The following is a 21,659-nucleotide window of genomic DNA, read 5'->3' on the forward strand; positions in this document are numbered from 1 at the left end:
ATTTCAACATGTTTCACTTTATTTCACTTTCGGATCGAGGGTCATTAACAGTGGCGTAGCTAGGATTTTATTGGGGGGGGGCACCAGCATATTATGGGGGCACCGGCTTTCAATGGTATGATTATTCGGGGGCAAGTTTTCGTTAGCCTTGTTCAATATCCATTCATCTTTTTTTTAGTGGGGGGGCAACGGAAATTTGTGGTGGGAGGCACGCGCCCCCAGCCCCCCCCCCTTCCCGTTGTTACGCCCTTGGTTGTAAAGACTTTAATACACGTAGTTTGGGAATCCCAATCCTGTGGAGTCTCCCCAGGTCGCATACACGTGAGAAAATTTTCCACGAAAGTCCATAGCGTGTTAAGTCGGGAATTCCCCGGTTATGAACTTTGACACGATCGGGAGCAAGACGCTAGATGGCATGCAAAATAAAGTTCGCAAAAACAAGGAGCTTATTTTAATATGCGCATGCGTCACAAAACCAAACCGTCGTTCTTTAAGCCTTGCCCTTGTTGGTGCTCGAGTTCCAATTATCATTCGCCAATATATTCTGGAGCACCGGCGGCATAACGTAATTATACGACGAGCGCACGCCAGCTTCATCGCGACGCGGCGACCAGATGCAGTGCCCTGATCATCAGACGTGTATTTTCAGACAGCAAGCTGCGGCAGTAGTTTATTCTTCCATGAGTAGAGATAGGAACTTGAAAGTTAAGTGATAAATTTGACTGTACTGTTACTTGGTCTACTACTAGGCCCGGGCCTATTTTGGTAAGTTTACATTTATATTTTGGCGTAGACAGCGTCTCACGTACCATGAACACTGATGAACATGATGAATCGTGTCGTGGACATGCCGCATTTTGCTCCGAATCATGAGGTGCCGATCCACTCAATTTCAATGCACACTTGTTTAGCACAATCTGGCGCAAATTTACACTCCCGACAGAGGCAAACCAACTCTGGATAGAGTACCGTAGATTCAAGGTTGTGCTGAACAGACTGCTGTGGGCATACTGGGCCTCCATGTATGATGCAGACTACTAGCAAACCCTCCAAAAACCACGTGGAGCATTTCATGGCATTTGGGCCAATTGTTGCTGGACCTGTAGTGTGCTTTGTGCTCTGTGGACTAATGTTGGTCTATTTACACCCGAAGTACATGTAGGCAGCTTTGCATTGTCATCATCATAAGGCACATGTCCTCCAGCAGCTCCATACACCCCCCCCTTGACATTTTGAAATTTATAAGACCTGTAGTTTACAGGTTCGCTGTGCCTCCTTGAAAAAGACATTCACCCCTGTCTTCCCCCTTAGATACATGTACATGTATTTACGGTGTCATAGTTAAGCCATTGCTACAGTGTTGCTTGATGTATGACTTACATGTACATGTACCAAGTTGCAGTGACATGTATCAGCCGGTTGCATTTGTTGACCTATGCAGTGCAAGCATGGTTACCAGTGGGGGGCTTACTGGCCAAAGTGAGTTACAGGTACGGGTGTCAGTGACTGGCCCACGCTGCGACCACAATGCCGTGTTTTACAGTGTGCATATGACAGTGGATTTTCATTTGATTGGCTTGACCCCCCTCTTGGCAGGAGCAGTAACATGGTGTGGTGATTGGCACTCTGCCAGAAAGCATTCTTCCGATTTTTTGCAAAAATGAAAATATGTAGCTGTTGTGAGTATGAAGGGTTTGCAGAATGCATCATCTCACTGGTACTGCGGCAGTCTTTATTGTTGACCTACATGCATGTACATGTACATCTTCCAACAACTTTGATTTCCAATTCTTATGATTTCTAGGACTAAATTCATCAAATTTCTCATCTCTGTTTGCCAATTGTGGTGTTTTCACCTTTTAGATTGTCGGGCAAATCTTTCTTCGGTAGTTACGTGTAGAATCCACTAGCAAACATGGCAGATGCTTCCACCTCGTCTTCAGCAAGGGACGATAAGCCTACCCAAGAAACAGGTGTGTACATTTTATGGCATAAAGTCAGTAAATGGGGGATTGGTAAGTAGCTGCTCACATTTTAGCAGTGTCACGGTTTCTCTGGTGATGGGATTTTTTGTCATGTCTGAGAGCTACACAACATTTTCTTTGTGTGGAGGCTAGCGGGACTGAGACCAGAGAGTTGTCTCTGTTTTGTACTAAAGTTCAGTGTCCATTTTAATGTCAAATATGACATATACACTTTATTGCAACAGGGATAAAGAACTTTACTAGAACATGTACATTTACATGTACATGTAAGACTGTACTACTTTATTAAAACTACGGCCTACATGTACATGCCTGTTGATATTTAAGTGTTAAACATTTTTGGGTTTCGAAGCACTTGCAGTAAATGTATAAACGCAGGAAAAAGTGACCCCCCCTTTGGTGTCATGTATTCACGCCAAAAAGCCAGCTTACGGGAACATGTATGTAAGTGGGTATGAAGGAAGATTGTTGCATGGTAAACATGGAAAACAGGACAGTGTTGCAGTCATACTTTTTGAGCACAAGTTCACTGCAAAATATTGAAATGGTTGGGACGGACCAAAGCTGATGACTTCTGTGAAGAACATGGGTATTGGATGGGAAGTGCTCATATTTAAGATAATAAATCAATTCAGGCCATTACTATGCAATTGAGATTTAAGTTTTTATAATAAAAGTACTTGAAAAGTACTCAGCTGAGTGCTTGATCATACCCAAGGTACTTAGCCTTGTGGGTGCCCTGCTCAACACCATGGGGACAAGGTTGTGTTATGTGTGATGTCCAACCATGAGGGTAACATGCATTTTTAATCACCCTGTCAGGTAATCGTTCTGGGCTAATGAGATCCGAGACAGAGGTATAACAATCTCAGTCTGGCTTATTATGAGGATGTTTCAAATTTCAATTGTGCATTAATGAGTCAATTACATTGAAGGGTTTGTAAACATGTATCTATTAATTGTCAATGTCTGTGTTTCAATTTTTAGGAATGACAGATGAAAAAGATGACCAGCGGGTGATTACGGTAACATTTGATTATTGTTTCATGGAATTATCTGTTTTATACTGTTAACTATTTCTGGATTTTTAGACCAGGATTTGTGCCCGTGGGATACATCGAAACGTGCTTTGCAAATTTGCAGGTCCATCCAAATCCGAATGGTTTTTGAAATTATCAGTGTCCTTTTAATATACATTAATTTTTCTACGGATTACTCCCTGAAGCAGGCTTTTGATGACCGCATTTTCTCAGTTTGCAGTGTTAGTTTAAATCTTGCATTTCTACATGTTCTACATTTCTTGTGTGTAACTTCTTTTCGGCACAGATGATCGTGGATGCAGAGAATCACCTGCTGAAAGGCATCACGCAGGTCAATGAGAAGGGTGTACAGTCCACCGATCCACTCTCTCAGATGGAGGAGTTTTACCGAGAACAAAGAAACCTTACTGCATTCAAACTTCGCTTGAATGAGTACAGGCTGAAGGTGATTGGCCTGGAGAAAGAGTCCCACAGCAAGCTGTCCGAAGGAAAACTAGAGTGGGCGTTGAACAGAGGCCTGAGACAGTGGCTGTCCTTAAGACGAGAAGTCCTGCTAGAGGAGCAGAACCTCCAAGTTGTCCGTCAAGGAGGCAGACATGCTCATAAACTCTCGGTGCCAGGGCTTGGGGAAGAAAAGTCATTGGACGCCCTCAAACGTCTTAAGAGGGCTGAAGCCTCCCTGGCAGATGAGCTGATGCCCATCCCAAGAAAAGACGAGGGAGAGTACGTATCCCTTGCTGAAAAACATGTCATTTTGTTTCACCTGGAGCAGCTCGTGTGGTATCAGAGAATGTGGGTCTGGAATTTGAGAGAGATGCTTGAGGATAGGGCCCCAGAGGTAGCTGCAAAAGGACAGGAGGAGCTCATCGCTGAAATGGAAGAGCTCGTCACGGAAATGCACAAGGTCGTCAGCGCACAGAGAGAATTGGTCCAGATGGAGAGAGATTCCCTCGGCCAGAGACGAGAGACTGGTAGACAGCTTAACATCCCTGACATTCCGAGCAAGACGGCAGATGTAAAGGAGTTGGTCCAACTCATTTCCGAGCAGATCCGCTTGACGGAGGCCAGCCCAGTTCACAGTTGCCTTGGGGAGCTGCACCGCACCGACTTGTTGATGGAGGATTTTGCCTGCATCAATGTCCGTTGGGAAGTCATCTTTGAGCATGCAAGGACCATGAGTTCAAGACAGCGCTTGCTGCAGAAATCCGTCGTGGAGTCAGCCGAGATGCTGAGACAGCAAGTGTATGCCTTGGGAGTAAATCACCCAGAGATCTATCAGATCCTGCCCCAGGCTTTGGATCTTGAAGGCGGTATTCTGCTCAAACAGATAACATTTTGGGGAGAGGTTATCCAGCAGTATCACTTTCCTCTTGGTGTCTTACATGTAGGTAAGCGGCTATAGCCATGGAGAACATGTAGAGCAAAAACAATAACAGTTTTCCCCCCTTGATGTACGTTTATGTACCTTCCTTGTATTGTTGCATTATCTCTAGTAGGCTGTTGCAATCTACATGTATGTAGAGACTTTTGTCAAAAGATGAAACATATAAATAGATGTTAAAAGCACAAGATAGAAAAGGCATTGCATCTTCCTCTGGACTGAATGTACAGTCGGTTATATGACTTTTTGATCGATATGAAAATGTACATGTACATGTGTACACACCCCTCCGAAGTTGGTCAAGGGAAAAACTCAAGACCACAGTCCATACAGTTACTTGTTCATAACGTTGAAGTTATCCCTGATACACGTAGCATGCATGGTTGAAGTGTAGAAATGAACATTACACTACGCAGAGGTCAGTTTGAAAATTTGTCTTTTAGTTGCTCAGTCTAGTCGAACTCCTGTACTGGAGAGCACTTCTAGTATGCCGGGACCCAGTGCAGAGGTTGTCAAGGCAACAACTACAGGAACCTTTGATGTTCCAGAGAGTTACTCAGAGAGTTATCCTGAATTTCAGGTGAGTTGTGCCTACCAACACATCACTTAACGTTTGTCATGAAAAATGGTTCTCCTTGGAAGAACCGGCGAGTGCGAAACTACATTGTATCATGGACCCAATTGTAGCTTGTGTGTAGGCAGTCCAATCACTGATTCCGTGGTGGCCATTCGACTGCAAAAGGAAAGGTCATGTGACTAAACAGAGGAAACCCCAAGAGGAAACATACTCTGAGTTCATGCTGCATGCTGCACTGTAAACATGAAAGACCAAATGACACGAAAACGAAAGTACAACGGACGTGGTTTATTGTTTTTTTTCTTTTCTATTAACAGGCAAGTCACTTTTTATTGAGAACTACATGTATGTGCAAAATGATGATTTTTTTCCCTCAACTGTTGCCAACTCTGGACCGTATAAGGAAAAAAAAGAAGGGAAATAAACACAGATGTTGTCACCGTGGAAGAGTTGGTTTCGATCATGTACATACACAGTACCAGTGCATGTATAGCTCCATGACTCATGAGCTTTTCTTTGCCAAAATTTGAATAACTCATGTTTTTACCCAACATTCCTTTAGGCTTTGAGTAACTGAGGTTTTACTGTAGTATATTTACAAGCCGATACATGTACATGCTCTAAAAAAACCTGTTGGGATTATGGGTTCGTGTGTCCAACATGATGTACACGTGCGCAACCTCAAATCAAGATACACTATTAAACCTGCTCAATACCCAAAGGGACATCGCATTTGTGGCACCATATTATGGGCAGGGATTTGTTCCAGGTAAAAAAAGTTGTCATGGTTGTGGCACCATATTATGAGCAGGTATTTGTTCCAGATACAAAATGTTGTCATGGTTGTGGCACCATATTATGGGCAGGGATTTGTTCCAGGTAAAAAATGTTGTCATGGTTGTGGCATCATATCACGGGCAGGGATTTGTTCCAGGTAAGAAATGTTGTGATGGTTGTGGCACCATATTATGGGCAGGGATCTGCCCCAGGTAAAAAATGTTGTCATGGTTGTGGCACCATAATATGGGCAGGTATTTGTTCCAGGCAAAAAATTTTGTCATGGTTGTGCCATCATATTATGGGCAGGGATCTGCTCGAGGTAAAAAAAGTTGTCATGGTTGTGGCACCATATTATGGGCAGGGATTTGTTCCAGGTAAAAAAAAAGTCATGATTGTGGCACCATATTATGGGCAGGGATTTGTTCCGGGTAAAAAATGTTGTCATGGTTGTGGCATCAAATTATGGGCAGGGATTTGTTCCAGGTAAAAAATGTTGTCATGGTTGTGGCACCATATTATGGGCAGGGATTTGTTCCAGGTAAAAAAAAAGTCATGATTGTGGTACCATATTATGGGCAGGGATTCGCTCCGGGTAAAAAATTTTGTCATGGTTGTGCCATCATATTATGGGCAGGGATCTGCTCCAGGTAAAAAAAGTTGTCATGGTTGTGGCACAATATTTTTGGCAGGGATTTGTTCCAGGTAAAAAATGTCGCGGTTGTGGCACCATATTTTCATTATGTAGTATACAGTATTTGTAATGGGATGTGATCCATTATTAGGAAATTATGCACATGTGCAGCATAGAAACAGCTTACTATTCTGATTTAATTGAAACCGTCAATTTCCGAGTTGTAGAAGGCCTAAAAGGCAGAATTTTTATTTTCTATAAAAAGGTTGAAAAAATTGAGAAGTTCTGGCAAAATGGGTGCTTGAAAAGGGCACTGTTGGCTATGTCACCATGGCAGTTGTGAGACACATGTACATGTGTATGCTTGTATGTACATGTACATATAAACATCTCCGTCAGTTTGAAAGCCAGTCTTGCTCTTCCTTATAGACCAAGAGCTACTCGTACCCTCTAGAGCTGACTGATCCCACTGACTTCTTTGCCTCCGATTCAAGCTCTGAGTCATCTTCATCATCATCATCATCTGTTCCAGCGAGTCCAACAGCCATCGAGAGTGAGGGACTGCCTCAAGGCAAGTTACCAAGTTTGTATGCATTTCATTAACAAAAAGATAAAGAGTACAATGTTTTAAAACTTTGCTGTTCCTGGCAACCTTATTCCTGTTCCAGTGTTGTGGTCGAGTACTTTCCAAGTACCAACGTTCTCCGCAAAATACTGAACTGGGTAAGAGGGAATAAAGCCAGAGTGCACAGGCATTTGATGGTAAATGTGCAAAGGTAAGATTACAAAATAAATGTTCGACTTCAGACACTCCCAGTTGTGTAAAATTTAAGTTTCAAGGAGAAAAGTACTCGGAAAGTACTCGGCCGAGTACTTTCTGAGTACTTTTGTCCTAAAAAGTTAATTTTAATCAAACAGTGAAGGTCTGAAGTCATTATGTTGCTTTGTAACCTTACCTTTATGCATGTACCATCAAATGCCGATGTATTTCAGCTTTGTTCCCTCCTAACTAGTTAAATATTTGGTAGAGAACTTGGTTCTTAAAAAGTACTCGACTACATCACTGTCCTGTTCTCGGTTAGAGTAATCATGCTGTACTTAACTGTGTAATTTAAAGTAGACATGTTGATTTCAAACTATTTCTAGGTGTTGGGCAGGTTGCATGAAATCATCACTCTTGAAAACTAGAGATTTTGTTCTGAACTTACAAATCGTACAGGTGTACGTCAGATGTGACAGGAACAAGAAAAACAATTGGACCCCTAAGTCATAGAATGACCCAAGTATGTACTGATATGAACAACATACCATAACAATTAGAAACAGTTTGCTGTGAAATTAGCCATCAGGGATTGTTAGATGATATTTACCTGGGGCTTTCATATGAGGGATTTTTAATGACCTGTTCAGTGCACCACCAGCATATACATGTAGAGATTTTTCAGTCACATGATTTTGGACGGTCAGTGTTCAATATACACAGATTTGCATGGAAATATGCCCACCTTCAAAGTCTCTCAGCATTCTGGCGTACACAAAATTGCCAATTAACCCAAAGACGCAGATTCGAAAATGCGCGCACCACTGCAGACTCGGAATGCTTAATGGGTCAAGAGATGTCATGTGAAAGACCTCAGTAGAAAGTTACAGGCATTCTTCACAGACTTCTCAACATCCAACACTACATTTGCTGGCAACAGTTGGCAAGGATTTCCACAAATGAAGGATGTTTTCTAAGGGCTACATGTATTTCACAGACTTCCGATCCTTTAGGTTGTGTTGAAAAAATATTGATAGGGTTGGCTGATGGTAATTCCTGGGTCAAGTGTTAGGCATACATTGATGATATTTGGAAGTGATAAGGATGTTCAGGGTGAGAGTAGTAGGCACAATTACAACTCTTCACACAGACAAATTACAGGGGATCCCCATAACTACAAAACACTCTGCCATCTTTTGAGAGATGTAAAAGTTTCTGTGCTCATGAACAATGCTGATGTTCTCAATAAAGAAAGTAACACAGAGTTTTGTAAAGAAAAAATTACAGCATTAGCAGCATACACATGCATGCACGTGGAAGCACTACCTCATAACCAAAGATCATATAGCGCCGAAGGCTCAAGATGGACAACTCTGCCTGAAAGGTGTAATTACCATGGGCGCCATTTGAGCAAGCGAAATGCCTGCGCAGTTTATGGTAATGCTTAGGCACACCAGGTGTACGTGCCTGCTGCGGTGCCTGCACCTGTGCATTGATGTGCATTGCGCAGGCACATCGCTTGATGAAATGGCACCCATGCAATTATGTTTTACGTGTATTCACGGTAAAGTTCTCCATCTTGTGCTGCTACGCGGTGCGATACGATCTTTGCTCATAACTCACGAAATTACTCTTATCATTGCACCCATGAGTGGAATTCAGTCACTGATGAAAATTGAAGTAGCTTTTATTTCTTCCATTCCATTTTGGCCTCTCAACCAAAGTTAGAGTCAATGAGCACTTGTACATCTTTACAGATGGTCTATCCACCAAGCGTACACACCTTCAGCTGATTCTGAAGGAATATGACAGATTGACAGCGGGGTTGAGCGACAGTGAGCAGCTTGAAAACGTCTTCCAGTTATCCTACATGGCCATTGGCTATTTTGACCAGCGAGGCGGTAGCTTGGCACTGGTCAAGTACAAGGTCCACCTGTACATCCCTCGGGGTGCCATACCTGCAGGCAGTCCCCAGAAAGTGTACATCTACGTGGACCCCAGCGCTCCACCCATCGAGGGGTTGCATCAGTCAAACATTGCCCTGTCACCGATGATTCAGTGCGGTCCAACAGGGTTGACATTTCTAGACACAGTGGTCCTGTCTTTCCCCCACCATGCCAAGGCGGGGTTAGGAAGTAATCTGTGGGCCCTAATCTGCCATGATGATGAGGCTCCCTCAAAAGAGTGGCAGTTTCTTAGGTTGGAGGATGGAATCTTAGTGATGATTAGAGATCGGAAGGCTGTTCTACTGCTGAAGCACTTTTGCGGTGCTGCATTAGCAGGTGAATTGCCTGTCGCAAAAATGATGAAAGTCGGAGCATTCGGAGAGCCCTGTGATCCCCAGGAAGAGTGCTACCCAGTACGGATTCACATTTGGAATGATGATCCTGTTGCAGAGCAGGTATTGTCTCTGCTTTGAGTTTTACAAAATTTGCATTTCTGTTGTATTTACTCTAATTGGATTGGGTTGGGTTGGGTCAGGTTGGATTTGATTGATTAGGGTTGGTATTTGATAGGATGTAATTTGCCTTGGTGTGATTGTATTGGATTGTGTCAGATTTGATTTGATTGTGCTGGGATGGCATTTGGTAGGATTTGCTTGAGTATTTGATTTGCTTTAGGCATTTTCGAAGCATTGGTTCATTAGTGAAATGATATCATTTCTTTCTCAATTTAAACAGAAAGTGATGGACACAGAAATGAGCTATGGTAGCAATACCAAACCATTGGATGTTTTCAGAGAACTGGAAGTGGAATATGTGCTGGGGGACGTGAAGTTAGAAATAAAAGGTCTCACAGCGGGTTGGGAACCAGGACCTTCACATTTGCAGGTACCGGTGCCTCTCCCCTTAAAAGAAACCAATATGTGTACAAAGCCATTGGACAAAGGCATCGTCCTTAACAACTTGTTTCCAGTCAACTCAGACTCCTTATTTCCAATGCTTGTTCCCAATTCCTCGAGTTTGTTTTGCAAGCAGAGTCCCCAGTCTTCCAGAACCGTGAACTGACAAGACGTTTGGCTTCTGTACGGCCGAGAGTTTTGCGACGTTTGCAGGTGGGAAGGCGTCTCAGATTACCAGTTGATCAGTTTGTTTGACATGTGACAACGGTTCTGCATGTTGGAGACACTTCTTCCTTCAAAACGATTGCAAACTGTTGGTCCTTCTCAGTGTTCATTTCTTCTTCATTTTACCAATGACACTTATCCTGTCCGATCACAGTTGGAATCATTATAATTGTTGTATACTTTTGTACCAGTCGTTTGCCAGTAGACATCCATAAACTGTGACATTTCAGATAAAGTCAGATATTACTTAAAATTTATTCTTTCAGACAATTCAAAAGAAAAGGGTTTGGAGGTACTGCACAAACTCTGTGACCTTTGCCTTTGATAGACAGCAAAACTGTGATGCACGTCTGCGGTGTTATGGACACGTTTATCAGGATGACTTGGAAGAATCTGGAGGCGCAGAGAATGGAGATAAAGTTGAAGTGTTAATCAGACCAAGTCAAAGTCAGCCGGTTAGTCCAAGCTGCTCTCAGCAGGGGGATGGGCAAGTGACGACTATTGTTGAATATAGTCTAACTAACACCACCCGATAATGATAGTGGACCTTTTAGGACCAGGTCCAAGGGTACCGTCCTACCGCTGGTTATCAATATCCAATTTCATTTATTATTACAGAGGGAGCCATTGACATAAAATTAATTGTTTGAGATTTTAAGAATCGCAGCCAATGGTGAAATGTGAGTAACAATGAGATGTTAAAAATGGGCAAACAAGGGTCATCCAAGTGTAAATGAACTGCGCGTGTACATTGTCTTCTGCAATTGACTTCTGGTCGAACTATAGTTCTCCACCAAACTTTGCCAATGATAGAGAGTCAAGCTTACACGTGTACATGGGCTGCGTCTGAATTACATGGCTATGGCTTCAATTTACACATTATTCTGTTGTACCAGCTGCAACCACTTCCCATAGAGTGGCGAGTAATTTGCAGCCAAGTATAGGGCCATATCTTGTGATTGTAATTAAAAGCATGGTGTCATGCAGCATTGGCTTTGAAATAACTGATCAAAGTTTTCTTAACAAGTTCAACTGGGTTAAAACGAATGTATTCTTTTTAAGGAAAGAATCTGTCCTGTAAGACGTGATATAATATTATGGGATTTTTCTAATGATGGGATTCTAACTGTAACCCACGAGGTGCAATAAGGTTGGCAGGAATCAACATGTCTCCCCAATTCTTCTCCCCCCATTAGATAAATAAATAAACAAACCAGGAGGATGCCCTGGATGAGAATTGAAATAATACCTTCCGTACGTTTTTTATTCCTAAATCCAGGCCAAAGGTGTGGCAGCCTCTGAGATGAGTGTGCGACCTGGAGATCTCTGCAGCAAATGCCGCAAGGTATGTAGGAAGCAGCGGTATTGTTGTCAATCTTCATCACAAAACCCTGTAAGCCCCTCACAAGTCCCTGCAAGTCCATCAGAAGTCCCTGCAAGTCCATCACAAGTCCCTGTAAGTCCATCACAAGTCCCTACAAGTCCATCACAAGTCCATCACAAGTTCCTGCAAGTCTACCACAATCCCTACTAGTCCATCACAAGTCCCTGCAAGTCCATCACAAGTCCCTGTAAGTCCATCACAAGTCCCTACAAGTCCATCACAAGTCCCTACAAGTCCACCACAAGTTCCTGCAAGTCTACCACAATCCCTACAAGTCCATCACAAGTCCCTACAAGTCCATCACAAGTCCCTGCAAGTCCATCACAAGTTCCTGCAAGTCTACCACAATCCCTACAAGTCCATCACAAGTCCCTGCAAGTCCATCACAAGATTTTCAGTCTTAAGCCACGTCACAAGTTGCTCAAATGAACCTGTGATCGAAGGCATCCCATTGTCACGTTTTACCTGTGACTGGTCTTGTGAGGTGACTTCTGATAGAATTTGACTCCATCGCTGATAAGCGTAACCGTGAAAGCAGCATCCGTGAAGTAGGTATAATATCAGTGTGATGCCCAGAATGTCACCAATCACTCTTCAGTGATAGGTGGTCAGTAAAATGTGAATTATTTTGTCCAATGCAAGCATGGACACAGACAGTCGGCAAACTGGGATCTTATTCAACAATGCTATTTATCTGTGTCAAGTTGTTGAACTAGACCCATATGATTGTACACATTGGTATGATAGGTTCATATCATACATCCCTTTGTTTAGTTCGACAGATTTTTTCCCATTGATCTCATTTACCAAAAAGTCGCAGCCCAATCATCAATTTAATAGTTGGGTGTAAAAAAAATCAAATTGGAGTTCCATCGTGGCTTCAAAAGACAGCATCACTGTAGCTTAAAAAGGCATTTCTTAAGTTGGATGCCGTATTTGTGTAATGTTATTTGGTCTCTTCTGTGACATTGCATCATGATATTATCCATGCTCTTGGCATTTTCTCATGGCACCGTGTAAGAGGGTCAGATCCAGGAATTTTTTGGGGGGGAGGGTGTGGTCAGGTCAGAGATTTTTTTTTTAATGTCTCGTTTTTGCAGACAAGCGGGAGTGATGATGGCATATTACCTAACATACATTCTTTATAATAATATTTGTGTAAACATCAGAATCTGCAGGATGCTGTCATGTCTTTAAATTTTGTTTTAGTTATTTTGGAGTGTTTTGCCCATTTTTTTCTTTTTATTTTTCCTTCGTTTCAGAGAAAGGGGCCCCCGATCCATGCAGACATGCAAAAATGTATATAACCCGTTATAACCCGTTTTACAATTCATAATTGGAACCAAATCTAAAATCTGAATTTCATTGGGGTTTTACATTTCTTAGAACCAAATCTGAAGTCTGCATTTTTTATGGTTTCTTTTAGGGTGAAACAGAAGACTTCTGCCAAACGTGTAAAGTAAGTTAAATGAATTGATACTAAAACCTTTGACAATCGGAATCCATTGGGTATGCTGATTGACTCAGATGTTGATTGACTCCGAGCCCTCTCAATCAATCTTATATTTGAACTTCAACAACAGTGTCTTCCATAGCAGAGCCGTGTGTCACCTGGTCTGGTATTTTTTCATCTCTGACAGGATGCGATGCATTTGATTTGAATTTGGCGAGCCTGAAAAGTGAAATATGAAAAGAAGAAGTTTTACAGATGTGTTCATGAAGTTGGCCACCACACATTGAAATGGGCCTGGCATGGGCGAGAGGCATCTGCTATATATGCCTGAAATATTTTTTTGACCCTACTGTGGCCATTGTGTCAGCATTTTGTTGTACAACATATTAGAATAGGCATTTTAATGTACACACATTTGGTTTTGGCATCATACAGCGACTTCTTATTCCAGTTGCCAGAAATCTGACACTGTAATGCGTCACTTGTTTCGCACTGGAATTGTTGAGTGTCTCAGCCAATGAGCTCCGAGCTTGACCAAGAGAGGGTGCAATTTTCCCAGCAATAGGCTCCTTTGGTGAGAACTGCACTCGCTCATTCACAAACGACTATGCATGCGCTACTGTTACATCACCACCAACAAAATGAACTCTATGCACCAACGTGGCTCTTTTCTCCCAATGAGGGGGCGCTTCTGCTCAAGCAGATAATTAGTTGAAGGCATCATTAATATGCAAGGCGTGCACTATCAAGGGTACCTGAATTTCGTTTTCTTTTAACAAAGGACAAGCTGGCCAAGGCATACTTCAAGAAGGAGCGAGGACAGATGTACGGTGACTATGGCGGCCTGTCACCACAGGATGTGGAGGTTCTTTGCTGGTTGCTAGAAGCAGGGCTGGAAAAATATGCCCGCTTGGACCAGCTGATAGAGAGACTGATTGGAGCCGGAGACAGTCTGATCACCTTCAGGGACGTTCTGAAGCTCTTTTTCGCCTCCCAGCGGGAGGAAAAGGTGTCTGATCAAGATGCACTGGGGCTCCTTGGAAAGGAGTTTGATTCCATGCCCCAAAGAGAAGCCGCTCGGATCGTTCGAGAGCATTTAGGTAATAATCACTTTGCCATACGCAATACTCTTCAGATTACACAGACAGAGACCATGTTGCTGTACCAGCCGCTGCCTGAGGTTTGTAGGGAATACATGGGATCGCATAATGCTGAATAATTCCAACTAGTGTAAAATCTATAAAGAGATTGCACTTTAGTTTTTTACAGTGATATTCTTTAATTACTATATGAAAGGTGCTGTTACCAAATACCAACCTGTAAGGGGTCTCTTATAATGCATCTTCATGCAGACTTTATCTTTGATCCAGGGTAACAGAGTTGGCGGCAATGTCCATGTCCCATGTATTGCATTAATCCAATATAAGAGCATTATCCACTGTCAAGCTAAATATGTGCATCAAGTTTGCTGGTAAGGGTCCTTAACCTGTATCCACCTGCGGTATGCTCCTGGAGCGTTGTTCGCTTGTACCTGTGCTTGGAATTCTTTGTAATGTTTCCCTCAAGTGAAGGTCTAGCATCATTAATCGAAAATGAAAATTTATCGGTCCCTTGCTGCACACAGCAAGTTGTACGACGCACGTGCACTCTGTGCGTGACTGTATTGATATAATTGTGCTGGTCGCATGTGCCTTGCTCCAGAGCAGTTTCCTTTCATCTTTAACCCGTTTCGGAGGAAAATCTGCATCTGTTGTCAAGCTTGGCAGAAATGATGTTAAGGAACTTGTACAAAGAAACGAGCTACAACTGTTGACAAACCAAATTGCAGCACTGTTACAGCTGACCGTATCTCATGCCGGTTCGCTGCTTCCACTAGAGTTATAGTTATCCGTTCCGTCGTGTAAGTGGAAGAAGTACTGTTGAATGTGTGTAGTTTGGTTTAAAATAGTGGTCCCAACATTTATGTATCGGTTTGAACGTTAGACCAGGGGATGGACTAGTCTGTGACTTTGCTCAGTGTTGTCACTGATATGAGATGTCCAGTGGTGAGGGTGATGCGTTTTTGTCACCCGGCCATGTGATCGCTCACTCCTGGCCAGTGAAAATATAGAGGTACGCGTATAGCCAGAATTAGCACAGCACAGCTGCGCCCCATATACCACAGAGAGCGGACGACCAAGTGGTATGACGCAGACGATTCGTATAAGCTGACTTGGTAACTGAAATACAGTCTGATGCCTGTGCGAAAGGAGAAACATTCTCTGAAAGCAACTACTGCGGTGATTTGAAAGAATCCGTGTGTTTGTAGTTGATAATTAGAGTGTAACTGAACCAGTCCCGAAATGTGCGGGCCTGGAAGTTTTTCTCATGATGTATTTCAGGTCACTCCCAGTCAGTGAGCAGTTTTCTTATTTTCCATTCCCTAAGATTCAACACGTGAATGTGTGAAGAGGGGTGCTAGTAATCTATCAGATGATGAGGTAAGTAACCCTGAACTGAAATGCTTACGCATGTTAACATACCGGTATATAACTCAGGGGTGTACTTTTCTTGTGTCATAGCTGGTTGGTAGTGGATCCTGCCCATCACCTTCAGTCACAGCTGCCCCATGATCAATCCTTGTGAAACTTGGCCTACATGAAGGCATCCATGATGAGAATCTTTGTATAGTTTCAGTGTAATCCGACTAAAGGTTCTGTTTTAAGCTGTGGTCATTTAGAGTTTGCTCTTTCACAGGCTTTGACCTGTGCGTCGAATGCATGTCAGTGGGAAAAGTCAACATCTTGGCCAATTTGTATCGGAAGATTGGGTCTTTCTGTGAGAACAGTGCTTGTGATTATTCCTAATATGAGTGGTAAAACAAAACCTTGATATCAGCAGTGGAATCTCTGAAGGTAGGGTGCACCAAAAACCTGCCGAGCAATATCGAGGAAAACGTATGGAGGATGGGGTTGGAACAACCTCCTGCCTTCTTCCAAGTGGGGTTAATCTGTCATCTCTTTGTGTAATTCTAGTAGACTGAGGGGGTCCTTTGATCTCACAGATGAGGGGGGAGGAGGTGTGGTAACTCTTTAAGTGGGAACTGTAAGTTTTAATTATTAATCTAACCTGAGTAGGGTTCAACAAAACATTTACGTGATGGCCAATGTGGCATGTTTCCAAGTGCACGGCTGAAGCGAGAGAGGGCACTATTGTCCTAAGAAGGAATATAACGAGGGAAAGAGGGTTTAGGGTTTTTTGGAATGGCTTTGGTGTGCTCATTAATAGTTGATCACCTGCCATTGTCTGTGATGAAAAGAAGAATATAACTCTTTGACGCACCTGTGTTTAACATTGATTTTTAACTTGTTTTGAGAGCAGGTGCATCCAACTTTCATAGAAACAATAGGAAATTATCTGCAGGGCAGAAATGACCGCAAAGAATGTTCAGGTGCTTTTGATGTTTTCCATATGAATCCATTTCACAAGGTACTTGGAATTGATCCAACTTGCACTTCAAAGTCATAGATCTGGATCTGTGGAAATTGGGACTGTGTCCTCCAAAGGACATCTTGCACAGGACAAATACATACATGCAGTTGTTGGAGTTTCAAGATTTTTCAACACAGTTCAGTTCTTCCTTTCCGTTTTTTTGTGTTGCCTGTTACTTTGGTACAGATTGCCTTGTTTGTTTGTTTGTTTGTTTATTTGTCTGTTTGTTTGTTTGTTTGGCTTGTTAATAAAGTGTTCAGTTTTACTCAATAACCCTAACACTCCTAAGTCCTCCCAACAGGTGAAAGATTGAGGAGGATTATAGATAAAGCATTCCTTTCTGTTCTTGTCCAAGATCATAGAGGAGCAACGATTTCGGAAACTTGCCAAAGATTTAGGACCCGAATGGGAGGAGCTGGCCACGAACCTGGGCATTAGCTACAAAGAATTGTCTAAAATCAAGTCGGAGTATGCAGGGAGCGTAAACAACCAGATCTTTGAGATGCTGTGTCAAAGCCGGACCAAGCCCACAAGCGATCTCATCAAAGCCCTTCGTGAGGTCGAACGGCGCGATCTGGCCAAGCAGCTAGAGCAGCAGTTGAATAGTACATGTAAAACATTTATCACTTGCATGATACTTAAAATTTCGTTCAGTTGTCTGGCTCTGCAAAAGAAAAAAGCAAACCTCGGGTATTTTTTTCCACTTCACAACACAAGTAACACTTATGGACTTGGAAAACCCGTTTACAGAGTTTTTATTTTCATTTACTGTGGCAGGAAGGAAGAAATTTTGTTTGGCCAACGAATCGTATGGCACAAGGCAAGCTTCACCCTGTGTGGACATTGAAGGAGGGAAGGTAGAAGGCAACAGGGGCTAATGAAGAGCACATGAGTTGCAGACACTCTATTTGACAGATTGTAACTGTCGAAGTTCTAGATTCTAAGTTCTAATTTGAACAGATTAACTGATGAATTCCTTTGTCTGGAGTTTCAGATTTGAATACAGTTGACTCTCGGTGTAAAGAACATTGCCATAACAAAATACTGTTATGAATGAGCCAATTTGAGAACTCCAATTTCTTGCATTTTTATGGTCGTCTTTATTTTCCGCTCCTTTCGTAAGAAACTCCAGGTTATATGACAAAGTAATTTGTCTGGACCCTGTGACTTTGTCATGAAGCGAGTTGACTGTATTGGGTTTATCCATGGAGGTAGGAAAAGACCTCCATGGTTTATCAGAGCCATTTACAATACAGCTGCACCCTCATATGGGGCTGAAGAATCGGAAGAATTGTGGGGAAAAGGTCTCCATCACATAACACCATTAATGGTGATCAGCCGTTGATGTGGATCTCTCTACGTTGTCTCCCGGTTCACAATCGAACCCCCAACCCCATCCTATTTTGCCACCATTTCTAATAATTCCGTGATCAGTCCAACATTCTTTCAGTTGATTACCTGACATCGGTTTCCTTCGCTAGATCGTCACCAACTTCTAAGGTGGTAGCTGGTGTCTCAGAGTTACTGATGACGTCAGAATACTGACGACAACCTGTAAGCTAGGAAAGAAAGCCCCCTTTTGGGGGGATAAATCTTAGAGGCACATCGTATTGTGAATGGCTCTGGTTGGCAAACGAGCCAAAACCAAACCCAATATATTTCTGTTTAAATTTGCATCTCCCCAGGCAGTATTTCTATCGGTGGTTACAGGCTAGTCCAGCTACCTGAATTGTAAGCCAATACTGCGGGGCCCTCTTGATCGCATACAGGTGGCCGGTACGCGCGCGTTCAATTTCTGTCGGACCGATAGGGTGTTGTGATGACTTGCAAAAATGCGCACAAAAAAACCTGCGCAAGAGTGATGACCCTGCAGGAACGGCGTCTCCTCGATTTGTCTATTGACTGCCGTACCCAGCAAAAACCAAATGCGTGTATTCAGTATTTTTGCTCGTAATCGTTCCGAGTCACTGCATTGGATATCATTTATGCCAAAGAAAAGTGTGTTATTTTCCAACCCACCTTTAACATGCAATTATTGACACACCACTACGATGGTATTCATACAACTGGACTATTTTCTTTAACAGTACCGTGCTTTTGTCAAAAATGACCAACACGAACTCTGCCACAGTGAAAAACAAAATTTCCCTACACTTTTATTTTTATTTATTCAGTCTTGTCAGAAAGATGTATTTAGTTCGAAATGGGCTGAGCCAACATTTCCATATCCTTGATTGAGCACATCATCCATGCCAGACCCCATCATTATAATGTTTTGCATGGGAGTGTAACACTTTGGGAGGATATGAGGTAGTTGGAGAACTTTGAAAGTTCAGCACAAAACCTTACTTCAGTAGCTTTCCTGTCTGTTTCTGACAGCCTTTTTTTTATTTTTTAAACTAAACGTAATGCGGCTTGCCTTCCTTTTGTGCTGTTTATTTTCTATGTGCAATGTTGTGGTGACCAGAATTTAATGTTGCACGCACTGTCAAAACTCGTCAGGGTGTTTCCAGTAAACGGGGAACGTTAGGCGCTCAATGTTGGTTCTCTGTTGCCCAAAAAACAAAAAAAAAACAAAAACAACAAAAAAACAACAACAACAAAGTTTCATGCTGCTGTAAAATATCACCTTGCTCACTGAAACACGTTTATTAAGCCTTGCCATTCGCCATATAAATGCAACTACTGTTTGCCTCTGTCTTCCGTTTGAAAAGTGGTTAATGCTTACAAGGGTCTAGTGATTGCTTGTTATTTTTATGCGTTGTGTGTGCTCCTTCTATTAAAGGCGAAATTATACTTTTACGTGTAGTTTTATTTATACCTTAGCAATAGAGTGCAGCTGAAATGATTTTTATGTCAATATCTTAAATATTGTTGCTCTTCCGTCTTAGTCATAGATGTTGTGAAGTGTGGAGATTTTTCGTTTTTAGGTTTTTCATGGGGGGGGTTGTTTTGCTTTATATTTGATGCAAACCGTCCCCCTCTTGCCGATTGTTGGACCACGTTCCCTTTGGCAAAAATTGGAAGGTGTGCCGGCGATATTTATGATAAGCAGAAAGAGCCAAACGTACAACCAACTCGGCTAGCGGCATGTGTGTGTGTTTGTGCATGTTTTATTTCGACAATCAAAAACCTTGCCAATTTCATTGTATCTCCCCAGCTTGGACACAACTGTATGCCTTTGGGTATTGTAACTATTCTGTAGGTCTTTGCACTGTGCATGGACTTTTTAAAATTTTCAATTAAGTTTGCGATATAAAAAATGCCACTATATATTTTCCGAAATTGAAAATTCTACGAGATGTTTATGAAAAAAAGGAAAAAAAAAAACATATTTCCAAATTACTATGAAATGTTGAAGATGATGAGATGAGTTAGAGAAATTGAGAGTGTTGAGTGTGAGTGGGAGAGTTGGCGGGGCAAGTCGTTCCGACAACACATACAGAGCGATCTGAGAAAAAAATCCCAATGTTTCTGAAAAATAGATCTCGTAGAAGCAATCACTTGAAAAATGTATTTTGTAGAGACGAACTTTAGAATTTAGATTGTTTCTTATGAAAACATAGGCTACTTGAAACATGTAACCTACTCAACATTTTGAAAATGTATACTTTTTTGGAACTAGTGGACTTCTGCGGAGAATACGCTGCAAAAGTGTGGTGCTATTGAGTCTGAAGCGAAGTGGGGGGTGAAAGGACGTGTATACCACCCACCCACCAACCCACTGCCTTAATTAATTTACACGTCTATTGCTGTTGATTTGAGCTTGGTATGAAGAATAATGTAATGAAGCTACAGATGGTTTAACGAATGATGGTCATGAGTGTAATGGTATAAGAAAAATGCCATCGTGGGGTGACAGATGAAATACTTGATTCTTTGGGCGAAGCCGAGTGAATCGAACATTTTATCCGTTACTGAATGAAATTATTCTTACCACTGCAAGAATGTGAACAATTCAATATTCATTTCAAACATTCAGTGTTTATTTTATACCGATTTTATGCATGCATAAGTCTGCTCTGTTTGAGCAAATAGGTCCCGCTAGTGTGTATTAACGTCTGTCATTTTGCCAGATTCATGTCTGAAACGCTACTTTGTACCGTGCAACGTTAGACTGATTTATGTCCCTACGTTAATTTCCTCATTCTCACTGTGAATGAGATATCATAAAGAATGGTGGTACCATTGAATAGAACGAATTCAGTGACATGATCTACGATACACCATCAATCAGATAACACAAATTATTGTAGGTATTGTATAAAATTTTCTGCACAAAGTTAACCAGAGTGGAATGGAATATTTCATCAAATAATCACTGAATGGGATTGCTCTTTCCACTACATGAATTATTCCTGAGATCTCTCTTATTAGGGCCTCTAGGCCTTTAGGTGACTGAATCAATCATTGCAACGCCTATTCCTGTTTCAATGCAAGTAAAGCAACCGTGACGAAATTGATTGAGTGAGCTACTGACTTTTGTGTTGCTTTTATATGTCACGTGTCAGTGGTTTTTGCCGTCTTGCTGTCTTTTACTTTGTATTTTTCTGCACAATGTTTGTGACTTTTCAGACTGATCGTAGTGGGTAGACGGGCACATAACCCGCGTGACTTTGCATATACCCTGTGCGTCACTGAAAGCCGTTGCATATGAAATTACGGTTCCATGTAGAGAGCCAGTGGAGCCCCTGAATGGAATTGCGGGTCATCCATTCCCTCCCAAGTCCATCAGACTAGATTGACAGTTGTCAGTTACATCACTGAAAGCTGGTGCCCCCCATAAGATGCTGGTGCGCCCCCCTCCCACTAGCAAAATCCTAGCTACGTCACTACGTTATAGTGCAGCAGCTGCGACGGATGCGTAGACACGCAATGGGCACGCGTGAATCTCCTTATTTCAATGTCTGCCTTCACCATTATCTTTGTGGATTAACACGCAACCGTTCTGAAACGGTTGTACATATCCAACTATATACCCAACTTGTTCCTGAGCGATTGCCCCCCCCCCTAAAAATATCCGTGCATGAAAATGATGCTGCAATAAGGCTTGGACTCAATTTGCTGGTAATTTTCAACTATCAAACTGTCACCGACCCTTTTTGGTTTGGTACCGTAGTGTTTGTTTTT

At 42.2% G+C, this 21,659-nt stretch overlaps 1 protein-coding gene across 2 annotated transcripts; it reads left to right on the forward strand.

The window, feature by feature from the left end:
- The first annotated feature begins 517 nt into the window (after positions 1-517).
- Positions 518-21,000, forward strand: LOC110976774 (uncharacterized). 2 transcript variants are annotated; one of them, XM_022230340.2, is made up of 15 exons: positions 518-765; positions 1,864-1,973; positions 2,973-3,010; positions 3,312-4,413; positions 4,850-4,986; positions 6,824-6,965; positions 8,912-9,555; positions 9,836-9,985; positions 10,488-10,676; positions 11,501-11,566; positions 13,032-13,064; positions 13,840-14,158; positions 15,486-15,538; positions 16,885-17,140; positions 17,307-21,000. In XM_022230340.2, coding segments are annotated over exons 2-15 (3,189 nt in total). In that variant the 5' UTR covers positions 518-765; positions 1,864-1,915; the 3' UTR covers positions 17,309-21,000. The 2 variants fall into 2 exon arrangements, with proteins under 2 accessions (XP_022086032.2, XP_022086031.2); XM_022230339.2 differs by having other exon boundaries at positions 519-765; positions 16,885-17,134.
- The last annotated feature ends 659 nt before the right edge of the window (positions 21,001-21,659 follow it).

The sequence above is a fragment of the Acanthaster planci genome, linkage group LG10 (assembly GCF_054643075.1).
Source record: "Acanthaster planci isolate LZ-2023a linkage group LG10, COTS_SCS, whole genome shotgun sequence".
NCBI lineage: Eukaryota > Metazoa > Echinodermata > Asteroidea > Valvatida > Acanthasteridae > Acanthaster > Acanthaster planci.

Bases quoted from the DNA above. Each gene is read 5' to 3' on its own strand.
- LOC110976774 (XM_022230339.2), top strand. From the start codon at position 1,916: ATGGCAGATGCTTCCACCTCGTCTTCAGCAAGGGACGATAAGCCTACC. The intron at 4,414-4,849 runs GTAAGCGGCTAT...TTTGTCTTTTAG, and splicing joins TCTTGGTGTCTTACATGTAG to TTGCTCAGTCTAGTCGAACT. The intron at 13,065-13,839 runs GTAAGTTAAATG...CTTTTAACAAAG, and splicing joins ACTTCTGCCAAACGTGTAAA to GACAAGCTGGCCAAGGCATA.